At 35.8% G+C, this 20,159-nt stretch overlaps 1 protein-coding gene across 1 annotated transcript in view; it reads left to right on the top strand.

The window, feature by feature from the left end:
• Positions 1-16,578, top strand: part of CARNMT1 (carnosine N-methyltransferase 1) — a 43,035-nt gene extending 26,457 nt beyond the window's left edge. Inside the window, exons 5-8 of the mRNA XM_043978155.1 lie at positions 104-282; positions 8,571-8,684; positions 14,907-15,010; positions 15,700-16,578. Coding sequence (XP_043834090.1) covers positions 104-282; positions 8,571-8,684; positions 14,907-15,010; positions 15,700-15,801 — 499 coding nt within the window. The 3' untranslated portion in view covers positions 15,802-16,578. The remainder of the gene's footprint in view (positions 1-103; positions 283-8,570; positions 8,685-14,906; positions 15,011-15,699) is intronic.
• Positions 16,579-20,159: the final 3,581 nt, after the last annotated feature.

Raw genomic sequence — 20,159 nt, 5'->3', positions numbered from 1 at the left:
ATAATTAAAATATATCTAATCAAAAACAATATTTTGGCATTTAAGAAAATTCCTTGAGTAAAATATTTAGCTAAAACTCAATTTGATTTTCATGTTTTTGCAGATGCTCCGAAATTAACACACATAAACTTTATCCTTGGATTCATCAGTTTAGCAATAACAGAAGATCAGCTGATCAGATTCGACCAGTCTATTTTCCTGATGTTGATCCCCATAGTCTTCCTCCTGGTTCTAACTTTTCTATGACAGCAGGAGATTTTCAGGAGATATACTCAGAATGCAGTAAGTTCAAATCAAATAATTAAAATAAATTATTTCCCTAATCTAGGTAGAAGGAATCAGGATAAAATTTAGAGCATTCTGTTTGCTGTCAAATTTTAGCTCAGTAAGTGTTGTTACAGTGCTCTTTACAAGCAATTTGCCTAGACATTGTTGGATATGGAAAAATAAAATAAAAAAACATTCTTTGCTTTCAAAAGCCCCATATCCAAGGTGTGGCGCTAAGAATGAACAGGGCATCTGAGAGATCATGGACCAGACTGTCCAGAAGAGTTGTTTTCGAGTACAGTGGTAAATAAGTTTGGGGAAAGGTCGGGTAGGGTCACATTGTGGAGGACTTTAACTTTTCTTCTAAAGGAATTTTGATTGAAGAAATGTTATGAAATATCTTCCATGTTTAAGGCAGTGACAAGGTGCTGGGTCGACCAAGACAGAAATGGAGCTGTTTCTGCCCTCATGGAGCTTACATTCTCCTAGGAGGATATACAGTGTACACAGATGAGTATTACAAAGTAACTGTGGAGAGGGGAAGAGAAGTGTCTTGGAGAAGAATAGGAATGGCTTTTGTGGAAGCTGGCAACTGAGCTGAGCCTTGAAAGAAACTAGCAATTCCAAAAGGAAGTAGCATAGGAGAGCATTCTGGGAAGGGAGGTATCTTATGCAGAGCCATGGAAGCAAGAGAAGGAATGTCATGTGTAGGAAATAGCAAATAGGCCAGTTTGGCTGTAGAATTAGGAAAGAGGCAAGTTTTAAAGGACTTGAAAAGTCATACAGAGGGGCTTGTATTTTATTTTAGAGGCAATAGAGAGCCAGCAAAGATATTTTTTTTTTTTTTGTGAAGGAACAGGGATTGTTTAATGGAAAATAGAGAGAGGATGGGTGGGAATGCTAGCAGACTTCAAGTATGGAGCTGTCCTGCTGAGGAAGAATTAAGTTCATACAAAGTTGAACTATGAGCACTAGGAACTAGTTGACAGTTTCAAAGAGGGAAATTCAGGCTTGGTGTAAGGAACAGTTGAAGGCGATTAGAGTTAACCCTAATAATTACCGGTTGCTTCTTGAGATAGCGAATCCTCCTTCAGTGGGGATCTTCAAACATAGTCTGGTTGACCATTCAGCAAAAGTACTTTTAAGAAAGGAGGATTGGTTTTCCTTGTAGAAGCATGAGTGGATCCAGTGTTTGGAGATGCCAATATTCATATTAATAGTGAAGAAAATGTTGTTAAATTAAGCTTCAGTGAAGTAGTGGTTCAGTCGATCTGGGCTTTGTAACTGAAAAAAGAGAAGGGTAAGTCAGGGAAATTTAAGGGCAGAATCCAGAACAGCTATTTGTCAGTATTTGGGTGGTAATGAACAAAAAACATTTTAGATTTGGAACAAATGGTAAAGTGGAGACCTTACTTCTTCAATATCCAGGGAAGTTTAGCTCTAGCTTGGAATTAGGATGAAAATATGAGTGAACTCAGAAAAGGAAATGAAAAATATATATATAAAAGCTGGAACTGTGTTTAAACTTGTGCCAAGCCAAATCAGGAAATTTAAGACTATTTTTTAATTTAATTTGTACTTTGGCCTGGTAGCAAGATAGTTTTATACTTTAAACTGTTGTGTTGGGAAAGATGCAGTGGTATGTGTATTAAAGAGAGGATAGGAAGAGGAATGAGAAAGGGGTTGAGTTACCATAACAATTTAGGAGCAAAATCTTTGACAAGCTTCCCAGGGTAAGGGGAGCCTTCTGTTTAGAGACCATTCTGGACCATATAAGTCCATATCAGGGATGTGTAGAGCACCAGTGTCAAACTCAAATAGAAATGGGGATCAATAACCTCTACATAGGGATCACTAAACTGTACAGTGGGATCCAAAAATTGTATATCAGCATTATCTATGTTGTTTTGTATTTGTATTTATTTTATTAAATATTTACTAATTATATTTTAACCTGGTTGGAGCACTTTGGAGGGGGGGGAGGGACAGGGGATGGGGTGTTACCATGTTTTACACCTCTGATGGGGGGGATATAAAGATGAATATAATTAAGCCCCTATCCACACAGAGTTTGGATAAACTCATAGAACTAAAGAGTTGGAAAGGATATCAAAGACCAAGTAGTTCAATTTAATCTGCACAAATTTATTAAGTACCTACTTATCTGCCAGGCATTGTACAATACAAGGCATTATGGATGCAAATACAATGAATGAAATCATCTCCAGCCATCATCCTGGAGAGCAACCTTGTGGAGATGCAGCTTCTGGAGGTGCTACAGCCTTATCTGTTGAAGACCCAGAAAATCAGTTTCTCATCACTAAAGTCCTTGGCACTATCAAATGGTTCAGGATTAGAAATTGATATGATTTTATCAGAAAAATGACTTTTAAGAAGAGGCATTTCCATTTGCTTTGCTGCTGTAACCCAAGATGGACCTTTCCATCTGACTTGCAACTGAAACCTTCAATATATTGCCCCCATTAAAATGTTAATTCCTTGAGAGCAAGGACAGTCTTACTTTTCTTCTTGTATTTACAGTGCTTTGCACATTGTAAGCACTTAATTAATGCTTCATTCATTCCATAATAAGAAATTTACTATTCCTTGAAGCAGTTTATTCTATTTTTTAAGTACCTTTTTTATACCATTTATTTCGTGATTAACTGAACCACTATCCCATCAGTGCCATCATTCCACCCATTCTTGTAGTACAGGAAAAAAACACAAAAAATAAAACATTGTACAAAACCAACTGACAAAATTACTATGTGTAACAATATTTGGAACATTTAGCTTCTGTATTTTCCCACCTCTCTACTAACAGAAGGAAAATGTGTTTTGTGAGCTCTTCTCTGAGACCAGGATTAGTCATTGCAATTTCTTGTGGTGGAGTAGTATTCTATTATATTCATGTATCACAGTTTGTTCAGCCTTTACTCGGTTAATGATTTTATACTTAATTTCCAATTTTTGCTGCCACTAAGAGGACCACTACTAGTATTTTGGTGTATATGAGGTCTGTCTTTCTGTCTTTGACCTTGGGTTATGTGCCCTGCAGTGGAACTGCCACATATGAACAGTTTAGTGACTTCTTGGCTTAATTCCACTTTGTTTTCCAGCTTTGGTTGCACTAATTCACAGCTTCACCAACAGTGTATGAATGTGCCAGTTTTCCTGTAGCCTCTCCAACATTTATTCTCTTTTATTTATCTTTTATTATCTTTGCCAGTTTGAGTTTGAGGTGAAACTTCAGCTCATATATACCATTTTGGAACAGCTCTATTAGAAAGTTTTTCCTTTTTTTATCCAAAATCTGTTTCACTGTGATTTCTACCCATTGGTCTTAGTTCTGCTGTTGGGGGGGGGCGGAGGGGCGGAGGGGGGAAGAGCAAGCCGAACAAGTCTTATTCCCCTTCCGTGTGATAGCCTTTCAGCTATTTGAAAACAGATCTCTTGAACCTCTTTGCCATCAAAAGAGTTCTCTTCTCCAAGTAAAACATTCCTATTTCCTCATTGATCATCATCAGGCTAAGATCTTAGCTTTATTGTTACCTGAAATTGTTCCAGTTTGTCTGTGTCTTCTAAACTGTGATGCTTTAAATAATATAAGGATTGAAGGTAGACTGTGGTAAGATCGGAGGTTGATTTCCATGGAGATGGTAGTTTGCCAGGGGAGCTATAAACAGATAACTTTAAAACAAGATATAATGTAAAAGTTTAAGAAGAGATGTATTAATGGGAGATCAGTGGAAAAAGAAATTACTTCCAACTGGGAGAAAGGGGGAATGTTTCATAGAGGAGATGGCATTTGAACTAGACACTAAAGGGTAGATAGAAAGTTTGATGTGTAAAAGCATTGGGAATTTTACAGAAATACAGATTCCTTTTCCTGGCATTCAGTCTGGCATTACCTGCCTCTTTTTTCATTGCCTTACTTCCTATTGTTCCGATGTACTTGGTTTGTCTAAGCTAAACTATGCTCTGTCCCCTAAACATAGCCTGAACTCACATCTTTGCCTTATTTCACATTTATACCTTTATCAGAAATGCCCTCATTCCCTTGCTTTATTAATTGAATTTCTGTCCATCCACAAGCTCACTTGAGTTTAAAAATTACCTTAATACCACCTTTTCTATGAGGGCTTCCTTGAGTTTCTCTGGTCAGTAAACCTTTCTCCCTTGTACCTTCCTGATCTCTCTTTATTGCAACTCCTCTACATTTATTGTGTAATATTGTATAATAAATTCTGTTTCTTATTATATCCTTTTTTTTTTAAGTGAGGCAATTGGGGTTAAGTGACTTGCCAGAGTCACATAACTAGTAAGTGTTAAGTGTCTCTTATTATCCTTTTAGATTATAAGCTCTTTCTGGGCAGAGACCATTTCTTAGCTACATTTGTACCTTACCTAACTCTTCCACATATACAGTGTAAACATTTACATTTAAAAAATAGTACTTTTTGGATTGTTCTTTGTTTTTCCAAAGCATTTTTCATGTGTATTATCTTAGTTGATCTTTATAATAGCCCACAAGGTAAGTAGAGCAGGGTACCTAACACTATTTTACAGATTAATAAATTGAGGCCCAAAGTGGTTAAAGTGATTTGTCAGCCCTACATCACATAGGGGTACGGTCAGGGCTGGAACATAGGCTTTCTGGTTCCTACTCCAGTGTTAGTTACATTATATCCAGTATTTGAGTTAATATTTAAGACTCTCCAGATAGCAATATAACATTCTTTTGGATATATTGTTTCTCTCCTAAAAATATTTTCCACCCAACTGGTCCTAAAATTTAGCCTGTGTAATACAACTAAGCTATATGCCATTTTTAATATTATGCCCATACTATTCAATTCTACCTTTCTCATTGATCTGAATTGATAGGTTCCTTATATACTATGCCATAGCCTCCTAAGAGTAGAATTCCATTTTCCCTGTGGTAATTTTTGCCCACTTTCACTTCTAATTACCAGAAGCAAAGGCATATGAGTATGTTTTCAAAATTATTTCTGTTAAGGTTCAGTAAATGCATTATTACTTTTCAGTCTCTCTGAAATTTGCTCTGAATCAGTTGTTAATCTTAGAATGAATCAGAATTTTAAATGTAAAATGTCACTTTTTCATCTTAACTGATTTTAAATAAGAGGTAAGAGTGAATGGGTTAGAAAACAATTTTTTCAAAAATGGTATTTTAAGACCACTCATTGTACTTTGTAAAAATAATTTGCACATTGATTATCTTATCACAGCTCTAATGTCTCTATTACAGATGAATATCATTTATATTAATCATTTTGACACCTTGATTATAGCAATAGTAAGATTTTAGCTTCAGTTGCCAAATACTATCAGTTCTACCATTATAATGTCTCTCACATGTCCCCTTCTTTCCTTTGACAATGCTACCATCCTGGTGCAGACCTTCACCTCATACATGGACTATTGCAATAGCTTTCTGGTTGGTTTCTCTAACTCGGGTCTCTCCCCACTCCAGTACATCTTCTATTTAGCTGTCAAATTGATCTTCTTAAAGTTCAGGTCTGACTATGTCATCTCCCCCTTCCCCCCCCCCCTCCCCAGCCCCATTCAGTAAATGCTAGTGACTCTCTATTAGCTCCAAAATCAAATATAAAGTCCTCTAACTCTAAAAACCCTTTTTATAACCTGGCCCCTTCCTACCTTTCCAGTCTTCTTACACTTCCACTCCCCTCCATGTACTCTGTTCCAGTGACACTGGCCCCATTGCTGTTCTTCACACAAGATGCTCCATCTCCTGACTCTGAACATTACCAGTGGTTGTCTGCCATACTTGGAACTCTCTCCCTCTTCAGCTCTGCCTCCTAGATTCTCTGGCTTCATTCAAGTCTCAGCTTGTTTAACCTTCCACAAGAATCCTTTCCTGATTCTCCTTAATGCTAGTTCCTGCCATCTTTTAATTACCTCCTATGTATTATATATGTCTTGTTAATACGTAGTTGTTCACATGTTGTCTTCCCTCTAAGACTTTGAGCTTCTTGAGAGCAGGGACTGGTTTTTTTTTGTTGTTGTTTTTCTTTGTATCCTCTTCACTTAGCACAGTGCCTTGCGCAAATTGTTTACTTTGAATTCCCTTCTATTATATAAAGTATTAACAATTCTAGAAGAGATCATTTAATAATTGATCAAAAATCTGTAGTTTCATAAAAACAAGGCAAGTTCTACAACTCAGCTAATGTAATTTTTGTTGGATTTTGGAAATATAGTCTCAGACTGCCTTTCCTTAATAGAGGAAATACTTAGGTCCTTGTCAGCTACAGGGCTTGGATCCTTTGATAAATCATATCCTTAAGGGCAGTATTTTATCTCTTTTTTCTCCTTTTCCCCTTCCAATGGAAGGAGACTTCCACTGAGGCCCTATCTTGCTTAAAGGACTGTCCCCAAAAGCTACTACAAAACTTGCCAAACCGTGGTCTGGGTGTTATTGGTTTTGCCCTTCTATAAATGAACTTAGAAATTGGGAAACACAGAAGGGATGCCAATTCTTTGGTATGTAGTTATAGCCCTGCCTCCAATTTTTATCCCTGTTCCTCTGTAGCCAATGAAAATGCTGCTTCCTTGCTGAAGTGACTAAAGTTGCTAGATCAGTCCAAAGATTCCTGAGATGCATAGTATGCAGATAAGATACATTTTAGTGCTGCCCTTTACTGAGCCTCCCACAGAGCAAGAATGAGTCTCAAATAAAATTGGTAATCCCTTCTTTTTTCCCCATTTATTTTATTTTTAATTTATGGAATAAAACAAGCATTTCTTTAATATAGCATAATAAAAAAATATGATTGCATATGAAATGGCAAATCTACTATGTACAACTTGCTGTTCCTTTTAAATATATAATAAAGCTATCTTGTAAATTTTTTCTCCCCCCTTCCCCACCTTAGATATGGCTACCATTGGACACAGATATATGTAGATATATATCAAATTATTCTCTATAAACTTAATTATTGGTTCTTTTGTTGGATGAAGAAAGATGCTTGTCCTTTATAGTTAATTTGAATATTTACAATAGTCAAAATTACTTATTTGCTCAATGTCATTCTTAAAACAATATTGCTGTTACTGTATACAATGTTTTCTTGGTTCTGCTTATTTTGCTCATTATTTCATATAGGACATAGTCAAAATGGATAGGTCACCTAGATATAAAGAGAGCTATTATAAGAAAATGAGAAGAACATGGAACATATTACTTATCAGACTTATGGATAGGTAAACAATTTATGAATAAACAAGGTATAGCGAGAGCAAAGTTAGGTATAAAATGGATAATTTTGCTTACACTAAATTTAAAAGGTTTTCTACAAATAAATGTCTCCAAGATCTGAAGGAAAGCAGGAAATTGGGGGAAATCTTTTATAGATCATTTCTCAGATAAAGGTCTCATATCTCAAATATATATAAAGAACCATTGTCAAATCTATAAGAATATGAGTTATTCCTCAATTGATAAATGGTCAAAGGATATGAACAGGCAGTTTTTCAATGAAGAAATCAAAACAATTTATAGTCATACGAAAAAATGCTCCAAGTGATTATTGATTAGAGAAATGCAAAATAAAATAACCTTGAGTTGTCATTTCACAGCTACCAGATTGGGTAAATTGATTGATAAGAAAAGCAACAGTTGTTGAAAGGGATGTGGAAAAATTGGGGACACTTATTCATTGTTGGCAGAATTGTGAGTTGATATAACTATTTTGGAGAGCACTCTGGAATTATGCCCAAAGAGTTATTAAATTGCCTAACCCTTTGACCCAGCAATATAACACTAGTAGGTCTATTTCCAAACTAAAATGTTTATAGCCGCTCTCGATGGTAGCAAAGTACTGGAAGTTGCAGGGATGCCCATCAATTGGAGAATTGTGATAGGATAACACTGTGGCAATCCCTTCTTAAATCCTAAAATCATGATATAAGCTTGCATATACGTCAGATGACTTGTGATTGATAACAATAAGTGTTAATCATTGTATTATGTATTGATCTGACTAGATAAAGCCTACAAATAATTTGATAAAGATAAATGCTTAACCTTATGAATCTTCATTGGATATTATATTTGTCTGGCCTTTTCCCCCAGCATTATCTTCCCATTCTCTCACTCCCAAACTCATCTATTTGTGGAACTTAACATTTTCATCTTATTATCTACTTCAAGCTGATTGTATTGTCTTTTACTGATAGATTTGTAGCCATGATCTTTCCCCCAGACCTCAGCATACCCTGAGTTTGATTTGTTTTGTTTTGTTTTGGCATAGATACTTGGGATTGTATTGCTACTTGTTTCTTCATAGACACAGCCCATAATGTCATTGATTATATTGATACAATATGGAAAATACTGAAACCAGGAGGAATTTGGATAAACCTAGGTAAGTTGTTCTATGCCTACAGACTTTTATGAATTGTTACATATCGTGTTATATTGGATAGTGCTAGGTTTGGATTTTAGAGGATCTGTATTTGAGTTCCAGCTCCACTACTTAATTAGCTGTGTATCTGGGACAAAGGTTATTTAAACCCTCTAAGTTCAAGTTTCCTCATCTTTAAAATGAATATAATAATCCTTATCTTATTATTATTATTAACTTATTATTATCAACCATCTACAGGATTGTTTTAGGGGAACACCTTGTAAGCCATAAAGCACTGTATTTGAGTGGCTATTAATCTCTTACACTCTTTTTTTCTAATTTTTTTCATGCAACTTAATACCTTAAACTTTGTGTCTAATCGTGTTACTATATTTTTATTTAAGGCTATTATAATTAAAATTTTGCAAATCCAGCAAACATTCTCCAATTTTTATCAGCCTTTCCTAAACAGAGCTATAAAAACTTTATCAAAGATATTAGGATCCTGAAAAATTGTATGGTAATACTCATTCATACCCAAGATAATCAGTTACTGAGCTATCTTTTGTATGGTTTGAAGCCTTCTTTGTGAAATTATTTATGGAACGAACTACTCGTAATATCTGGGTCTGTTAGTGAAACGAGCACTGGACTAAGAAGCAGAACTGAGTTCTAGCCCCAGCTCCACCACTTAGTAATTGTGTGACCTCAGGCAGGTCTTTGAAATGAGAATAAGACACCTGATCTGTCAGATTCACTTGAGTGTCTTCAGGATCCAGTGAGTTCCTTATGTAAAATGTAATTTTTGTGCCTTCTCTTTCCTTCCATGACTAGTCAGACATTAAAAACCAAATGAAAAAAAAATTGAGAATGGGGATGGGGGTTCATACTGTAATTTCTACTTTTTTTAAAGTATAATAATAAGTTGTCAGCTATTTCCTGGTCAATGGGAAGAGAATTTCTGGACATAATCCTGATTTTTCTCAGCCCTTAGGGTTGTATTATAATAGCTATTGGGATTAATATTTCAGCCACTTAATGTGGATCTCATCTAAGACTCTGTGGCTCTTTTACTCTGTCTTTTCACCTGTATGCATAAGACTCACAGATTTGTGTCTCCTAAGTGCTTTTCTGAGAATCATACCCACGCATTTACAGATGGATATTAAGGTCTTCTACCAGCATCTTGAATTCAGCCTGCCTCAAATCAAGCTTATTAGCATTTTCCCATAACTGTTTCTGTGGAATCACCATTCACCCAGTTTCCTGTGTATCTTTGACTCTTTACTTAATTCTTTTATTACTTACCACCCACCTGGCCAACTACAGTACTCTCAGAATATCCTTTTGTCCAGATTTGATCATGCTGTTCTCTTCTCAGCACTCTTCAGTGTTACCCTTTGCCTCATGGGTGAAGTTTATACTTCTCAAAGCCCCTCCATAAGCTAATGCACACTTCCTTTCCAGCCTTATAGCTTATTATTCCTCTGTGTATTGCATGCTTCTGTTCCTTTCCTCAGTTTGTTCTCTTTGCCTGGAATCCTCCTTTAAGGAGCAGTACTCAACCATTTCCTCTATTCCCAAGCATTCCCTCATCCTCTCTTCACCCCACATCTTTAGCTCTTTGCTTTGTAAATTGCTTACTCACGTAATAGTGCATTATAGTTAACCATGTTGGTATCTTAGCCCTCTACTGAACTATAAAGATTATGAAGTTGGGCACCAAGTCTTATTTAAACTTTGCGTTTCCCCCTAAAACCTAGTGTTGTGCTCTCTCTATCGTAGATGCTTAGCAGCACGTGTTTGTATTATAGTGCATGCTTAATAATTGCTCAATGAATGAATAAATATTGCATACTACTATGTCTGAGGATAAAAGAGAATTGAAGTTCTGTGCTGATCATGTAATTGGCATTTCAAATATCTGTCAAATTTTTTGAGAATCTACTGAAAGGACCATTTGGCTTGATAAAAGCCTAAAAACTTCCTAACGGAACTGGCCAAAAGTGGATTAGGTCAATACAATCAGCTTGAAGTAGATAATAAGATGAAAATGTTAAGTTCCACAAATACAGGAAATTGTAAGTTTCCCATTACTGGAGGCTGGATTATCATGTTAGGCTTGTTATAGAGGGTATTCCTGTTCAGATAGGGGTAGAGTAGATAACCTCTAAGATCTCTTCCAACTTTGACACACCATAATTCTCTGCCATTGTATAAAACCACTTCGGAATCTCTAGAGCTCTCTCTACCCCTGTGAGACAGGCGTAGGGACTGGACCTGTGATTTCATTAGTATGGGGAACTTTCTGGTAAGGAAGCTTCCTTTGCCAATATAGGTCACTTTCTTCTCTGAAACATAATCTTAGAGAGTTGAGAGCCCTGAGCATTTAGTGTTCAAGAGGCAGGGCTTCAGCACAAGTTGTCCTAGCTTGAAGACCAGCTCTTTATGCATTATGCCACACTGCTTCTTATATGCAAGTATAGGGTTATTAATTATTATATTTATGTTCTCTTTGGAATCACATATTTGTTGATTCAATTTAGCTTCTTTACAGTTTTTTGCCATATTTTCCAGCAGAGTCTGCTGTAGTTTATTTTTGAATAAGACATGTTGAGGACTTGGATTTTTTTTTCCACTTTCTAGCTGTTTTTCTAACTGGGTAACTGATGCATTGCCTATATATAGGTGCTATGTTCTCTTTCAGTTTTGGTGCCCTGTGAAAGAGCCTTAAGTCTGTTTAGCTCTAGTTAAGATAATTAAATGTTAAGCTATATGTAGTGCAGCTAGGTGACACAGTGGATAGATTGCTGGCCCTGCAGTCATGAAGACCTGAGTTCAAATCAGCCTCATACACTTTCTAGCTTGTGACCCTGGGCAAGTCACTTAACCTGTTTCCTTATCTATAAAATGAGCTGGAGAAGGAAATGACAGACCACTGTATCTTTTCCAAGAAACCCCTGCATGGGGTCATGAAGAGTCAGACATGAATGAAATAAAGGAATGAAAAACAAAAAAGCAATATGTAGGGGGCAGCTAGGTGGTGCAGTGGATAAAGCACCAGCCCTGGAGTCAGGAGTACCTGAGTTCAAATCCGGCCTCAGACACTTGACACTTACTAGCTGTGTGACCCTGGGCAAGTCACTTAACCCCAATTGCCCCGGAAAAAAAAAAAAGGCAATATGTAACTGGATCACAAAAAATCAGTTATCTTTTAATGATCATATATCTCTTTCCATGGCCCCTCCCCACTTCCAGGAATGCTAAGGACATATGTAGAGGGCTGGTTTTGTGTCTTAGTCCTTTGACATATGCATATTACATGAAAAACACTGATCTAGATGACAAAGTTATTTTGTTTTTGTTTTTTTTTAATGATAGTCCTTACCTTCAAGTAGTTTCTGTTATGCTAAAGGGAGATGACATGGCATCATAGATGTAGAGTTCCCCCTTATTTTACAGATGGGTAGACTGAGGCCTACAGAAATTAAATGATTTACCCAAAGTTAAATGGGTAGCAGAGGCGGGACTTGAACCCCAGGTCTGTAACTCCAGATTCATCGCTCTGTTCACTACATCATGTTACTTTTTTTACACAGATAAATATAATACAGGGTAGGAGTGAAAAGGATAAGGGCAATGTTTAAGAATATTTGAGGTATGAGAGAGCACCAGTAGCTAAGGAATTCAAGGAAGACTTTACAGCAGAGTTGGCACTTAAGCTGAATCTTAAAAGATAATGAGGATTCTGAAAGGCAGAGATGAAGATGAATGTGTTGTAAACTTGGAAGTGACTTAAAAATTCACAGGGATAAACTCCTGTCAGTTTCAGGGATCAGCTAGTAACCTGGTTTGGCTGGAACATAGAGTGTATAAAGGAGGAATAATGTGAAATAAGATTAGATAAAGGGGTTGGTTAGAGCTACATGAAGGAGTCATTTGTATTTTTCCTAAAGGCATTTGGGAGCTGCTAAAAGTTTCTGAGCAACAGTATTGTCTTTAATGGGCATCTAGGCATTAAATTTATTAAAGGGTATAAATAAGACAGGTTGTCTACCCAAGCTTCTGTCTTAAGGCTTGTTCTAGTTCTTAAAGGTGGCATCATTCATTTGAATGTCTAAATTCAGAAATATTTGTTAACAAGGTGGTCTGATTATTTTTAAAAAGTAGTTGCAATAGGGGGCATCTAGGTGGTGCACTGGATAAAATCACTGACCCTGGATTCAGGAGGACCTGAGTCCAAATCTGGCCTCAGGCATTTGACACTTACTAGCTGTGTGACCCTGGGCAAGTCACTTAACCCTCATTGCCCTGCTCCCTCCCCCCCCCCCCAAAAAAAAAGTAGTTGCTGTAGGAAGGATTAAAGGGCAGGAGAAAATGGAGTCTAGTGACCTCCTAAAAATAATTTTCAGTAGAATGATAGGAATAGAAGCCAAACTGCCAGTCAAGGGAAATAGGTAATAAAGAAATGCAAACAGAAAATATAGATTAGTCATTTGAGATCTTTGGAAATGAATGCTACTTCAGTATTTCAAAAATTCATGATTTCACCGGAATTGTTACCCCCACAACCAACCCAAATTGTAACTCCACTAATTTTTTGCATATGATCTTTGAAACATTTGATCCCCTTGCAACTATCATGGCCATAACCTTTTCTGAAGATACTAGCCAGGCTGGTCCTCGAGTGACATTTATGGCTCATCACCAGACCCATATTCTAAACCTTTCCTCTTTGCTGTAGTGCCTGCGTTTCTCTGGCATGGCCTTCGAGCAAGCATGCGGTGTCTCTATACTATGATGAGGCAGAGGAATAGGAATTCAACAGTGAAAAAGAGAAAAATAGAATTGTAGATAAAAGTGGGGCTAAATGGTTAAAGTTGTATTACATTTTGTTGTATGGTAGGAAAGAATTGCATATATAAAAGCAAGGGGGAAAAAAAGTCTAGTGAGTAGGGGAAAAAGTCTAGTGAGTAGAGAGAGAGAAAATAAAAGATGCTAAAAAGTGAAGGGATAAATATGGTAGCATTATCTTTTTAGAGATGAAAATAGATTGAATCTAAGGAGTAAGTAGAGTTGTTAGTTTTAAAGAGGTCAAGGAAATACCTGGCCAGCCCTCCCTATTTCCTTCTTGTCAGCATTATCCCTCCTATTGTCTCTATTTCTTTTGTACCCTATCTTTCCCATGGAATGCCTTTTCTACTGGTAACCATACCTCCCCCTGGAAATTTCTCCCTTTATATCTCCAGTGGCCTACCACAGGGTCTGGCTCTTAGAAGGTGCCTAATAAACATTGAGTTGAATTGTTGGATTTATCAAAGACCTGTGAGAAAGGTATATGAGAGAGTTCATGTGGCATAGATCTCAGTGAAATAGGAGGAAGTGAGATCATCTGTTGAGTGAAGAAATGGTGGTTGAGTAGAAGTGAGATGATTTTAGAACTATTCTTTAATGGACCCTGACAAGAAATTAAACTATTGTAGAATAGTGTCAATACCAGGTTGCTGTTGGAGAGTATGGATTAGCAGGTCAGAACTGAGAGGTTCTGTCTTCCTCTAGAAGTATCTATGTAAGCAAGAGTATAGAAATCATGGTTAGTGTGACTCAAGGCTGAGAATTGGCCCTGAAAAAGGTCAAGGTGGTGCAAAAGTTGGTAGTGATAATGAGGGCAGCCTTGAAGTAGTCAATTCTGAAGTCTTTTGTAGTTAGAAAGGCAGCTAATGGATTAGGCGAGAGTATGAGGGATCAAGTAAGAACATAGTTTGTTTAAAGCAGTTTATTGTTTGGTTTAGTACCAATAATAGACTGATTACTTTCCCTTCTGATAAATTGAACAGTAATTTAACAGTGGAATAAAAAGCCTTCAAAATTTTTAGGAAAAAAGGGAGGAAGAGAATGGGAGTAACAACTTGAGAACATGGTTTGCAGAATTAGAGATATTTTGAAGTTATGTAGATCTAACATTCATACTGTTTTCCAGACCTTTTTGTTTTCAGTTAATTTCACTATGCCTGTGTCCAAAAAAGTAGAAAGTGCTTTCCATTCTTATCATGAAGCTAAGTATTCTTTTTATCCCTTATTCATCTTCAGATTTTTAACCTAATAAAACATTTAATTTCTTGTTATTAGCTGAACTATCATAAACCTATACAGGTGCTGTTTCAACTTCTATTTTTTATGTGCTGGTAATGTGCATGTTTACCAATCAAGTAACTGATTCATTTTATTTTTAAAACATAGGTCCTTTACTATATCACTTTGAAAATTTGGCAAATGAACTTTCCATCGAATTGAGCTATGAGGATATAAAAAATGTTGTTCTCCAGTATGGATTCCTTATAGAGGTAAGGATGGAATACAGAGTAAGAATTGTCAGTGCTTATAAAATTTAGTTTGTAAAGTAATTAATGGCAAATAGTATGAGTTAAGGAGTAACAGGAAAATCTTTTTTTACTAGTATTTTCCTCCCAATAACAATTAAAAACAATTTTTAAAAAAATTTTAAGTTCCAAATTCTACCTATATCCCCTCCCTGAAATGGTAAGCAATCTGACATAGATTATACATGTTCAATCATGTAAAATAGAGTACTAATATCAGTCATTTTATGGAAGAAAACTTGAACCCCCCCAAAATGAAAAATACTATGCTTCAGTCTGTATTCAGATTCCATCAGTTCTTTCTCTAGAGGTAGATATCGTTAAGTGGAACTGCAGGGCATTTTTCAAGGATGTTAGCAAATTATGTGTAAATTATGTTGCTAATTACAAATGGGATATTGCCTTTTCATTAAACGTAAGACCTCCATTTTGAACTTGAATGACATTTTGTTCCTTGTTTTGTGTATTTGAAACGGAATTTTAAGAGATTTTAAGCTAATTTGTTTGTCTTTTCCCCAGTTAGCCTTAAATTGTAAGACTTTAAAACTGTGTTGAATTTGAAGCCTTACAGAACTTGAAAGCATGCAACTTGTGCAAGATAAATGAGACATTTAGCATCAAAAACTTCATAACTTTATCATTTTCTACTGTAGGTAGAACAAGAATCTGTATTGTCTACATACACTGTGAACGATCTCTCTATGATGAAATACTACTATGAATGTGTACTGTTTGTGGTTCGTAAACCACAGTAATTGTCTCCTGTGAGATCTTCAGGAAAAAAATGATTAATGGAGCAGATGTTGAAACAAACAAAGCAAAATCAGCTACCGGTGGTGACAGGACACAACCTCAAATCAGTGGTGCCTTCTTTATTCCTAACAGGATTGAGATATAGTGTCTATTTTCTTACTATGTGTCTGTTGCTATCCAGACATGCACTATGCCATGCGTATTTGTACTCTACGAGTGAGTGGAAGGGAAGGGAAGATCTTCAAATGTCCTTTTTCCTTGAAGTGCAGAACTCTTTGTCTCAAGTAGAAAAAACGATCCTTCTGGGTCTTTATGAGGCTGCCCTATAGTAAGGCTGCTGCACTGATGACTCAGTAGTATTGAAACCCTAATACACTCTTGGCCTTGATATAAACATGTGCACATTCAGCTCAAGAAATGTCTAAACCATCTTCATCTCAAACTGGAAATTTTTCTTAATTTGGATCTGAGGCAGGATATCTAATGAGTTTCCTTTATCATTAAAATTAGTTGAGCACTTCATTTCTAGAGTTCAACTTGATTTAGAGTAGTAGTATTTTTAAAATTTTTTTCTTGGAATATTGAATTGGGTCATCAACAAATAATGCATTTAAGTGATCTGTGAATTTTATTGAATCTTTTGGTCATACTACAAACTTTTATTAAAAAATACATACTAATCATTGACTTGTTTTGAAACATTTGACAAGACCTCAGAGACTGAAATGAGGCATAAAGCCCTGTCTTTAAAATGTAATAAATTTGGAAAATGGGAATAAGACTTTGCCCACTTATTACTTAAGACTTCAAGCTATAGTCACATATGGAATTCATCAGTGTAAATGTTTACGTAATGTTTTTTTCCTTTAGCTAGGTTATCTGAATTGCTAATAACCAGGCACTCTGTTTAGAATCATTATACACTAAAATAAAAATAATTACACAGTAAAAGCTGTACCATGGTAACATAGGTGTGGTGTGATGTGGGGAAATTGTGAATGTGAAAATCAGGGTTACATTTCTGCCTATAGTATACACCTTAAATGTTGTTAGCAACAGCTACTAATGTAATTTTGGATTAAGCAGGTCAATTCTAATTATTGTTGGCGGCTTTAAATTTCTACCTCTAGTAGTTCCTTTTTTGGAGGACATTTGCTTTGTGGAAATTGTAATTTGCGGGATTATCGCTTCCACACTTTAAAATTTATAGAGGGGAGGAATTGCTCTTGTTGAAGAATTTCACAGATTACAATGTATTGTATCAAAAAACTTGTGGTGAAATGTATTAGATAAACATATTGATTATAATAATGTGCTGATAAAATGACATTTTTATTGGTAAAAAAAATTCTGGGAAAGTTTTAGTTTTGTTTTCAATTAAGTTAGGAAGTCATAACTCCATTAAGATGTCTTATGACCCCATTCACTGCTTTCCTGTACTTGCGTATTTTTAATAGGGCTTCTGTGACCTTGACAACAGTAGAAGTAAGAAAAATCCCCTGACTTGCCTTATTCATTGGAATATGAGACTTGTGAGAATTTTACCTTATTGAATCATTTTTTTCTCTTTTTGATCCCTCAGTACTTGCAGTTTTGATGCAGAACACCATAAATCATTACCTCCACAAACTAATTTGAACTTATTTTCAGGAAACAAGAAAAGTATACCTTCTTTTTAGAAAAGAAAAAGGAAGCTTTAAAGGAACTTTACATGTCAGTAAAACCCTTTGAAAAGTTGAAGCATGATAAATGGGGATAATTTAGAAATACTTCGCTTATATAATCAATTTACTTCATTTTCATACCCTTGGGTCAAAACAGTTGATGATCTTTTCACATAGAATTAAAGTAAGAGTATATCAGCATGTGTGAGTCAGCTTTATTACTGAACTACATTTTTTTCTATTTTCTGCATCTATCATATAATAATGTAGCAAACTTCCAAACTATATGTAATATTTTAATTGGTTAAATTCAGAACCAGTTGTTTCATTTTATTTTTCCTTTTCCCGTCACAATCTCTTTTTTTCACATTCTATAATGCACATTTTTGTTTGTCTTTTAAATATTTGCATCTGGGATATTCTAAACTTGAAGAGGTGGCTTAGATCAATAAAAGGCTCCAATGGAGGTTATGATTTAGTATTTCTTATATTTAATTATCCCTTATGACTAAATTGCATGTTCTTCATTGTTACTTTCTGAAGTATTCTATATGCACAAGCATTTTCATTCATGTTTTAATAAAAGGGAAATAAGCACGTAACTTTGCTTAATTTTTCTTTCTATAATCTAAAACAACACAAGTTGATCAAGTGTGCAAGATGGAAAGTGTAAAATACAAAGATAAGATGTATAAATCACAATATAAAACTTCAAATGAAGTTGTTTGGCAACTATAAAATGTACTGTATTGATATGTAATCTTCATTCTAAAGCAGCTAAAATTGCTGAATTGGAAGCTTCATGTCTGCATGAACTTTCCTATATTTTTAATTGTGTATGATGGACTTAATTTTTCTTGAACATTAAAATCTGCAATTGCTATGAAACTATATGGGCTTGATCATTTGCTTCTAGGCAGTGGGGTCAGTGTAAACAATATGGGATTTGGAGTCTGAGGATGTGGGTTCAAATCCAACCTTTACTACTTACCTGTGTAACCTTGGGTAAGTCATTTACCCTCTCTGGGTCTCAGTTCCCTCATATATAAAAATGAAGAAGTTGAATTAAATTACTTCTAAGGTTCCTTATGGCTCTAATTATTTGAAACCAGTAAGGTTCATAATCATCACATGACTTATGACTTAAGTGCAGGAATAGAGGCAGCATGTGATAAAGCAGAAAATGAATTGGGGTCTTGGTGTAGAGAGATTTGGATTCTAGCTTTGACTCTGACACAAACTCACTGTGTAACCTTGGTGAATCACTCAATCTTTCTGGACCTCATTTCTTTCATATGAGGAAAGACCAAATGATCTAAGTTCCCATTTTATGGGGGTTTTTGGTATACTTAATGGCTCTGAAGATAGCCTCTAAAAGTTTATTCTTGTTTTTATGCATAGACTTCCAAAACCTTTTATGAAATTTAACAAGAGGGTAATCTGAGGCCATTCTCTGAGCAAGGTAATGTTTATTCACAGGAGGCATAGTACTGCCTGCCAATAAATAAGTCAGTGGCTTGCCCTGTATGCCAAAAACCCTAAGCAGATGGACAGTTTCCCCTTTTATAGGTTTTTGGGGAGTATGGAACATAGAACAGAACAGGGTAGGCAAAAAGGTGGAATTGGGGAAAACATGACTGGTCACAAAGCTGAGGTCCAGGGAACAAAATGACTGATCAGAAGTATGGTAATGGGGGGCTAGCAATGTGTGTCGTCATCCCCCCGCCTTTCTTTTCTCATGAGAGTAAGTGCTCATTCTTTGAATACAGGTGTGAGATCATGGGCCCAGACTTTTGGACAGCAAACCAGACATCCTTGAAGTATAACTTGGTGGTGTAAAGATATCAAGTTTGATTTCCTTGTGTTTACACACATCCCCCAAGGTCGGGTAAATTCCTTGAAGCAAGATTAGATCAGTGCTTGATGGGAGAGCTGAATTTCTAAACTTAACCCAGTACAGGACAGCTGAATCTCTCAACCAAGTTCAGAGACAAAGAGCTGTGACTTAAGCAGTAATGAAACAAAAGCAGGTACAGGACAAAATCAATTGCTTGTAAACAGAATTAATTTTAATCTTTTCAATTCCTCCCTTTAATCAATGAAAGATAAATATCTATCGTAGATCACTTAGCTATAAACAAATCCTATAAGGTCTTTAACATAATCATTATCAATAATAAGGGTGCACTAGCACAAATTTTGCCAGTGGAAGTTCCAAACAGACTTTAACATAGTAACTAATGTAAAAGTTGAAAAGGAATAAGATTGATTAACCATAGTATAAGCTATAATTAAAAATATCTGAAACCATGGACTTAAATTTAGAAGGGAGATTTACCACAAGGCAACAAAGAAAACTCATCAAACAGATATTTGTGAAATAAAAAGCCAAAGCAATACAGTAATGATTAGTAACATTAACATCGAATTTCCTAGTATCCCAGTAACCTACTCCTAAAGTCTATTTAATCAGCATATATTTCATCTTGAATCTCAGATGTTCTATGAAGCCAGTTCCTCTGTTAGCATCTCCTTTTATCTCCTCTTGGGCATTCTTGAATAGGGCTCATCCGAAGGGACTCCTCTTCAGTAGAGTTGTTTCTCTGGTTCCATATCACTTGTAGATTTTTGATGTTCCTGCTGGAGTCTTACAAAACATCTCAATACCATATAGTACACTTTCTTAAATTTTACTT

This window comes from Dromiciops gliroides, chromosome 1 (assembly GCF_019393635.1).
Source record: "Dromiciops gliroides isolate mDroGli1 chromosome 1, mDroGli1.pri, whole genome shotgun sequence".
NCBI lineage: Eukaryota > Metazoa > Chordata > Mammalia > Microbiotheria > Microbiotheriidae > Dromiciops > Dromiciops gliroides.
This window is presented reverse-complemented; position numbering and strand designations above follow the sequence as displayed.